Source organism: Nannochloropsis gaditana (genome assembly GCF_000240725.1).
Source record: "Nannochloropsis gaditana CCMP526 unplaced genomic scaffold scaffold386, whole genome shotgun sequence".
Classification (NCBI taxonomy): domain Eukaryota; class Eustigmatophyceae; order Eustigmatales; family Monodopsidaceae; genus Microchloropsis; species Microchloropsis gaditana.
This window is the reverse complement of record NW_005803567.1, coordinates 19,718-28,014: the sequence shown is the minus strand read 5'-3', so window position 1 is coordinate 28,014 and position 8,297 is coordinate 19,718. Positions and strand designations below refer to the sequence as shown.

The 8,297-nt window shown below is 57.6% G+C and overlaps 2 protein-coding genes across 2 annotated transcripts; both read right to left on the bottom strand.

The window, feature by feature from the left end:
• Positions 1 to 1,542: 1,542 nt before the first annotated feature.
• NGA_2078300 (short-chain dehydrogenase reductase sdr) lies at positions 1,543 to 2,618 on the bottom strand (the record flags this gene model as incomplete). Its single annotated transcript, XM_005854778.1, has 1 exon — positions 1,543 to 2,618. A coding segment is annotated over one exon (886 nt), but the record flags the coding sequence as incomplete, so codon positions are not given.
• A 650-nt stretch (positions 2,619 to 3,268) lies between these two features.
• On the bottom strand, positions 3,269 to 3,895 carry POLE3 (DNA polymerase epsilon subunit 3; the record flags this gene model as incomplete). Its single annotated transcript, XM_005854781.1, has 1 exon — positions 3,269 to 3,895. A coding segment is annotated over one exon (627 nt), but the record flags the coding sequence as incomplete, so codon positions are not given.
• Between the last annotated feature and the right edge of the window lie 4,402 nt (positions 3,896 to 8,297).

Here is an 8,297-nt window from a genome sequence, read left to right as displayed (position 1 = left end):
GGGACGACGGTCGGTCCCGTCGGAGGCCTCGGTAGCTACCATTCCCAGCGTCGCCACTGTACTTGCCGGCAGTCTGGAGATAGAAGGAGCCGCAGCCAAGGGACTGGTGGACGTAGGCCATCTTGAGGGAGGCTTTCTTGACTTCGGCGGGGGAGGTAAAGACACGAACGAATACCCGGAGGTAGAAATCAATCCCCACGCTTAGCAAGGGAACAATGTAGCGCCTGTAGCGGTTGGCCTGCGTTTCCAGGGCCTGTAAGACGATCCGCACGGCCATCTCGTGCATGTAGCGGGCCTTGGTGGGCATGGCCCTGTACTTCCCCCAGCACACCTCCGGATGGTTCCCATTCAAGACCGCCAAGTCCGTGCACGTCACGCACAGCAACCCCCCGTTCGCCACTGCCTGCACGGCCGCGTCCATAAAGGGTGCGGCAGATCCATAGGGATCGATGTCGATCACGTCAAACTGTTCCCTGCTTTCTGCGTGTTGGTACATGACTAGGGTCGCGTTCCCCTGTTGGGGCACCACACGGGTTGGGTCCACCCGGTTGTAGGCGACGTTTCGATGCGCTTGCTCCACCGCCGGTTCCTCCAAATCGTTCACAACAATCTTCTTGATCCCCGGCACTTCTTTAAAGTAACGGATGGAGCGCAAGCCCGAGGCAGCCAGTGCATCTAGCACCACCAGGCCCTCCTCTGCCGCCGTCTCTGCCACACGTGCCGTCCAATCCACGTCCGCCAGTTGTGCGGTCACTTGCTCTGGTGTGAGTCCTTCCTTTTTCAAACGTTTAGCCTCTTTGTCTCTTAAGCGACGCTCAGCAAAGAGTCGTAGCATCATTATTGACAAATCACGATTCAAGACTTGGACTTTGTTATAAAATACTTCGTTTCCACTTGGGAAAAGCATACTCGCTTGTCCTTCTTTGATTAGCATAAATCCTTCGGGAATTTCCTCAGGTACGTTTGTAGCTGTGTTGCTGCTTACGGGTTTTTCCATGGCCACAGAGGAGAAAATACGGCACTTAGAGTCTCGATGCCAGCAGCAGACGGTGGTGGGGAGGTTGTTTGCGTGAGTGGCAGAAGAGAATAACGCGATACGACGAGAGAGGAGACGAGGCACCAGCATGCAACAAGCGGTCTGCCAGACGATGAAATGTTGACGATGCCAACCCTGCCGCTTTTTCGGGGGGTGTATGATATTTATGTCGTTAGTATCCGGATGGGAAAGTTGCGCTGTGCGGGAAGCATGGTGCGTAGCCGGGAGGTACTCATCGTCGCCGCCACCCACACAGCCTGCCTCCTACTCACGGCGTGGAAAAGTGATTTCCACATGTAGGCGTGGTCTCTTGTCTTGAAGTCAAATATATTTTCAGACAGTAGCATATAGAGGGAATCAGCTTGCGTAAATTGCTGCTTGTCTATGGGCAGCTCCCTTGCAACCGGCCCAACCGAGGACGGCCCATGTCGCGGTTTTTCGTACCCTCGTAGCTAGGGCCGGACCAAAATGAACGAGAAACTGAAAAAAAAGCAGTACTACAGGCATGGCGGCTTATCTTATTAAAAACTTCAATAGCTTACAAACTCCATTCGCCGCCGAGCTTGCCTGTGGACGGTCAACTTTTTGTCGGACGCCCGGTAGTTCCACGGCCGTCCCATTTCTTCCTATTTCCCTTACAACCCATGAAGTACATTAATCCAACCCTCCTTCTTCGCCAAGGCTTTGAAAATTATTTCAAGAATCCTCTTTGTCTGCCTTCCCCTTTGACAAGGGAGATGGACTTCCTCGCGACACGGCAAAAGGGGCGAAAGCTTGCTGTACCGGCATGATTTCGAGCGCATTTACGTTCACGTGAGCCGGCAGTGTAGTCGTCCAGTACACTACCTCTGCGATGTCCTCCGCCGTCAAGGGCGTCATGCCATCGTACACTTTCTTAGCCCGCGCCTCGTCGCCTTTGAAGCGAACCAGGCTGAACTCGGTCTCGCACATGCCCGGCAGCACGTTAGTCACACGCACGTTCGTCCCCGCCAGATCCGCCCGCAGATTCATGGCGAACTGGTGGACAAAGGCTTTGGTGCCCCCGTAGCAGTTCCCTCCGGGGTAGGGATAGCGGGAGGCCACGCTGCCCATCATGACTACGTGTCCCCTTTTCCGCGCCACCATACCCGGGAGCAGCAAGTGCGTGGTGTTGAGCACGCCCTTTATGTTCGTCTCCACCATGGCGTGCCAGTCTTCCAAGCTGCTCTCATGAGCCAGGCCCAGTCCCGCGGCGAAACCGGCATTGTTGACGAGCACGTCCACGTCCCGGAAGGCGGGGGGGAGGGCCCCCAGGGCAGCCTTCATCCCCTCCACATCCCCCACATCCGCTTGGATGGTGTGCAACCGCTCGCTCTCGCCCCGGGGACCCTCCCCGGAACCATGCTCTTGCTCTTGATGAAGGCGAGCCAAGGCTTCGAGGCGTTCCGCGCGCCGGCCCAGGGCGACGACCCTGGCCCCGCCCGCCAGAAAACGAAGGGCAGTCGCTTGCCCGAAGCCCGCGGTGGCGCCCGTGATGAAGACGCAGAGCTGACGGGGGTCCAGGTGCGGGTACTTACCGGCCATGTTGGGAGGAAGCGGCCTGGGCGGGGTGGGGGAAGAAAGGAAAGGAGCGCTTGAGAATGTGGAGGCGGGGAGAGAAGGCAAAGCGGACGCGGGGTCGCCTCGTGACTAACAATGCGGCCATAAATAACTTCTTTCGGCGGCTCTTGCGGCCCTTGCGGCCGCCCATGCTTTCCCGTTCAGCTCGATTTTGCCAACTTTAGTTGCCGGGTGCCCGCAACGGTAGAAGCAACGTAACGGTCAAGGTCGGTAAAAGATACTCCAACCAGCGACAGACACAGGCAGAGCCCCTTTTTCATTCAACCAGCCATACTGTAACATTCTTTGCCGAGCACTAACTTCTCGCTTAGATCTCTAGTTCGCTGTATCCATCACCCCCCCCCCCCTTCTCCACCTTCCCCCTCGTCTTCCTCCCCTTCCTCCTCCTCTTCCTCCAACCCGTATGAGACCCCCCCATCCCCTTGGCTCCCTTCCTCCTCCTCGTCCCCCTCCTCTTCCTCCTCCTCTTCAGCCCCGTCAGGCCCGGCGCGGGCAACTCCCACATCGTCCTCCTCTCCTCGTTCAGTGGTAGAGTCCTGACATGTAAACGAATAAATTGGGAAAAGAATGGGTTACACGAAAGTGGACGACCACCGAGAAGTTTTCAGGCAGGTCTTTCTTCCTTGTAGCCACCCTCTAGCTCCCCGTCCCTTGTCCTCCCCCGCGCGCCATCTGAAGCCCCCACGCCCTGCAAGTCCCTGCCCCCACTCCCCTGTCACCCGGCACACACCCACCTCTTTCTCGCCTCCGCTGTCGCCCACTTCCTCCTCTGCCGCCTCCCTCTTTCGAATTGCCTTGATCTCTGCTTTGTTTTTCTTCTCTTCGTTCGACCGGCGCAAGAATTCTTGTAGAGGCTCGACCATGTCTTCGAATTCCAACTCCTTCAAAGCCTGGTACACGTCGTTGGCAGTTATGGTCGCCCGTTTCCCTTCCCTTGAGAAGTCGTTCGCACAGGCCGTGATGTACAGGATAAATATGCCGGCCACGCGCGTGAAAGTCGCCTTCGCCTCCTTGCCGACCTGCACGCTGTCCCCTACTGCCCGTCGAATGATTTTGGTGACGCTGGACAGGGGCGGCTCAAATTCCGGACTCTTGCTTACGGTGGCTGCGGTCGGTGCCTCTTTCTCGCCCGAGATGCCATTGCCATCGTCCTTGTCATGTTGATTGGTAGTTTCTAACTGACTAATCTGCCCTGTTTCCTGCTCTTGTTCTTCCCCATCTACTAGGCTTGACGCCTCTGCTGCAAGATGCCGCTCCTGCACCAGCTGCTGCTCCGAAATTTCTCCTTCTATGGCGGTCGGTGCCACCATGGTAGCGGGTATATCTGCCATGCTGTTGGAAGTTTTGGTGGTGGGAATTATGAGCATGAGGGCTCGAGTTTCGCTCTGCCAAGGCGCGTATGTTCTTTTCAGGGTGGCAACTATCAGCCCGTGTGGCACCCTAAGATGTCCCTGTCATGCCATGACTCTGCATTCCATACTATTAACACACTTTCACATAAAAACACGCATGTGTTGATAGGGGCGAATCCCCAAGTGCTCCTGGTTCCCAGCGCCATTTTCTTTCCTTCCCCTCCCCCTCCTGCTCGCTCTCACTCGCTAAGCACGAGCTCAAGGAGACAGACATCCCACCGCGTTGCCACTGAGTTGCGGTTCGTTTAGGTCGTACCCAGCGCCCATTTCCACACGTCATCGCTGCTGCCACATCTACACACGGACAGGAAGCAATTAACGAACTACCTAAGCGCGAAAACACGGGATCAAGCCCTGACGTTTTCCTTTACCCTCCCGCGGCCTGTCTGCCGCCTGGTCCTAATTCCTGTTTCCCATGACCGAGTCGACCTGCCAACAGAGCGTGGCCGGCCTCGATAACGCATTAGAAGAGTTGTGCAAATTTCGAAGACAGCTAGAAGAAGAACGCAGAACTGAACTCAAAAGAGCACAGGAAAAGGACGCCTTATTGGAGGTAAGTCGTACAACATCCATCGGGGACATGTAGTGTTTCTTTCATCTTATGCTCGCCTTCAACAGACACAACAAAGTCAGATAGAGGAGTTGCGAGAGGAGAACGAGTTATTGAGACAGAAAAATGCCAGGCAGGCTGAGAAGATGCGTATGGTCATGAAAGCGATCAAGCGAGTGTCGGGCGACGGTGTCCCAAGGGGAATGCCCGAGCAACAGTGCCCGGAGGAAACCGCATCTGAGAGCAGCGGGCAGAAAAGCGTAGGGATATGCTCAAGAACTAGTGACGGGTCGCATGGCATTAAATGGAGCGGTGGAGAAGGCACGCCGGCAGGTGTACACTCATCCTGTAGCCAAGGTCTTCCAGTCGCTCCCTCTTCCCGATCCAAACTGCGGGAGACTCAGTCAAAGCGGGAGCTTGGGGCCCATGAGCACTTTTCGCGGGCAAAGAAAGAAGGGGGAAAGAACGCAATGGCGGTTCATGTCAAATGTCCGCCCTCGAAGGGAGATGAGCTGGTCATGGCAGACCACGCAGAGCACGTATTCAAACCAAACTTCAAAATCCAGCCCCAGACAAAGGAATGCGTCCCCAAAGGAGCGGTGAAGGGTGGTGGAAGGGTCCAGCGGGGCTGGTTGAAGGAGCCGCGCTTGCCTTTAGCGGACATGGGGAATGCACCCTACGCCGAAAGACCCGGTGCGGCCGCCGCCCCCGTGTCGGCTGGCCTCGCCTCTTCTGTCAGAGGCAGCAAGGACGAGTTTGAGCAAGCCTCTAGCCCCTCGTTGGTATCGAGACCCCGTGGGACTGCTTCCCCTTCTCATCCGGGGGGTGCTGGGCTCCCATTCATGCTCTCCCGCCCTGGCGCACACGGGGGGGACGAGGATAGTGGGAGTGGAGGAAGGGACAATGCACGGGAAGAAGAGGTAGAAAGCGAAGAGCTCTTGGCAAACGCGGGGTCAGAACAATTACAGCGCATCCAAGAGCCGCTCAGGAGGGGCCTGAAGCGTAGACCCTGGGAGCGTCCCCGGCCCTCAGCCCGACCAACGTCCAGGCCCGAGCTAAGTGTTCACTCTCGAGACCGCGGCCCGGCGTCGACAACCTGCGTGTCTCCCTCGCCGTCGGCCATGCTCTCGGAGCCGGCGGCGGCGCTCGGTCCCCGCGTGGTCACTGGGGCGGGAGGGAGGAAGCAGATTTCGCCAGGCAGTCATTGCCCTCCGTCCCCGCGGGGCGCCAGCAAGCCTCAGTCAAGCCTTCCATCGCCCACAGGTCCAATCAAAGCGGCGCATAAGGTGCCACAACCGCAGCAGCACCAGCAGCATCGCTCCGTCCAAGTCGTCCGAAGCCGCGAGACTCGCATGGCCTTGCCCGCATACGCATGCCCGGAATGCTCGGGCTTTTTGGACGCCGTCGGGGATCTCTTCGATCGGGAACAGATCTTGAAGAAGTGCTCTCGACACCGACATGCGCACAAGCCCTACGAGACGCCGGAGGGCTTCTGGGACCTGTCCTTTCCGGACTCCCAGGACAAGCACTGACAGAAGGGACTGATCCTCTGGTTCCCATGCCCTTTCTTTTTTTCGGTGCAAGCCAATTTGCTGTCACTGTGTGGAGATCAGGGACCTCGTCTGCTCTGAAAGGAAAAGGGTCCAGGGTGAATGATGCGCGGGACAAAAAGGAATGAGATATGTGTGTCAAAAAGCAATCGAGACATGGAGTGACTAAGTTACAGATGACTTCTTTCCCTTCAGGCGCCTACGCCACGTTTCTAACCCAGTTCTTAGTAAGTCCACTTCACACCATCTTCCGCCAGCCACCCAATCCCGTCGCCCCAGCGCCCTCATCCGCCTACGCTCTGGGAGTATAAAGTCCCTTGAAGTCCCTCAGTGTCGAGATCATCCGTGAGGGCCAACGGAGCTTCGAGCGAAGGAAATCCTCGTCCCTATACTTGTACTGAGTCTGCCCGCTCAGCTCGCTCCACATCCGTTCAGCTTCGTTCTTGTCGCCGTATGCGTAGACCAGGGCTGTCAGGCACAAGGGAAAGGCGTGAGAGGCACGAACACGAGAGGTTTGGCAGCCGCTACCCTTACAGTGCCCCTGGCGCTAGCCCCTACCCTATTCTCCGCTCTTGCTTCCAACAATTTTCAAACTCAGACTAAAACGAGAGTCGGAGCGTCATCTGACCACGCTCCCTTCCTCGGCCCCAGCCCACCCCCAGACACTTACTCGCCAGCGCCACCTTGGTCTCTTCCACGCGCCCGAATTTCCCCACCACCTTCCGCATGACCTCCATGGCCTTGATGTCTTGCTGCTCCTGGAAGAGCACCATGGAGTACCTGGAAATAGAGGGCGGAGAGACAGGACCAGTGCCCGTGGGTGCAGGCAGGCGCGGTATCGAGGGAGAGAAGTGAAATCACGGGAAAGGGGGATTAGGATGCTCCGGATGAGCTCCTCACCTCAGCCACCACGGCTGCACGTCTTTGGGCTTGGTCAGCACCGCAAACTCGTAGTTCTCCAAGGCCTGCGCCAGGTCTCCCTTCCGCTCCAGGGCCAGTCCCTTGTTCGCGAAGAGGAGCATGTCCGGCTGGCCGCGGAGGACGCGGGCCAAATCCAGGTCCTGAATAGCCGCATCCAGCCTATCAAGTGCCAGCTCTGTGGTCGCTTTGTTCAGGTACACCAGCCAGGCGTCCCCCGTCTTGGAGGGGAGGAGCTCGACGGCTCGGCTGTAGGAGTCGAGGCCCTGCGACAAGGGGGCAGCGAAGGTGCCATCGTTGACAGGGAGCACTTCCCTATCTCAAGGTCCATCCTAACCGCGCCTTCCTCTCCCTCCCACCCCTCCTTCCTCCCGACCCACCTTCTCCAGGTCGCCCAGGGCGATGTAGGCATTGCCCTTGTTGCTCCAGGCGTAGGCGTATCCGGGGGCCACCCGGGTCACCCTGTCATAGAGGCGCAGCGCCTTCTCGAATTCATTGTCCGCCTCAGCAATGCGAGCCCGCTGAAAGTGAGGGGGACGCGAAGGTGAAGGTCCACGCGGTCACGGACAATTAAGGTAGCACAGACCTTACCCCGCCTTCCCTGATCAGAGGCAGCATCCACAAGGCCCTCTCTTGGACAACACACAACGCCCCTTTACAGCTCCCACATTCGACGAATACTAGAGACACACTGACCTTGAAAATGCCTTCAGCTTCCTGTCCCAGCCGGTCTATCGGCTCAACTCGACCCATCAAGCGCTGCACCTCTTCTCCATCAGCCTTCATTTCATCCTCTTTCAGTACCATGTCCGTCGCTGCTACCAAAGCTGTCGGCCCTTTTGTCGAGATAATTGAAAAAGACACCGCGACGGGGGCTGACACGGCATGGGCGGGGGTCGGGGTGAAGGACGCGGCAGCTGGAGCCAGGACAGGAAGGAAGCCGAATAGCAGCGGAGAAAACTTGCGAAATGCACTAGGGGCCGCTTTAGATGGCGATGACTTCATCAGGTCTGAATTTATCCGTTGATCTCTTCTTCGGTCCGCAAAGCGATGGGTCGAGCCTCTGGAGCATGAGATCGAGGAGGGGTACCGAGGTGAGTCTGCTGTAAGCTTGGTAGGAGGTCGGATGCTGTGCCAGGCAAACGCGGTGGTAGAGGGGCATACCGGCAGCGCCACTGCCAGCAGGAGCCAGAAAATAGCAGGGCGGTAAAATCGTGGCATCCTGTTGGTAT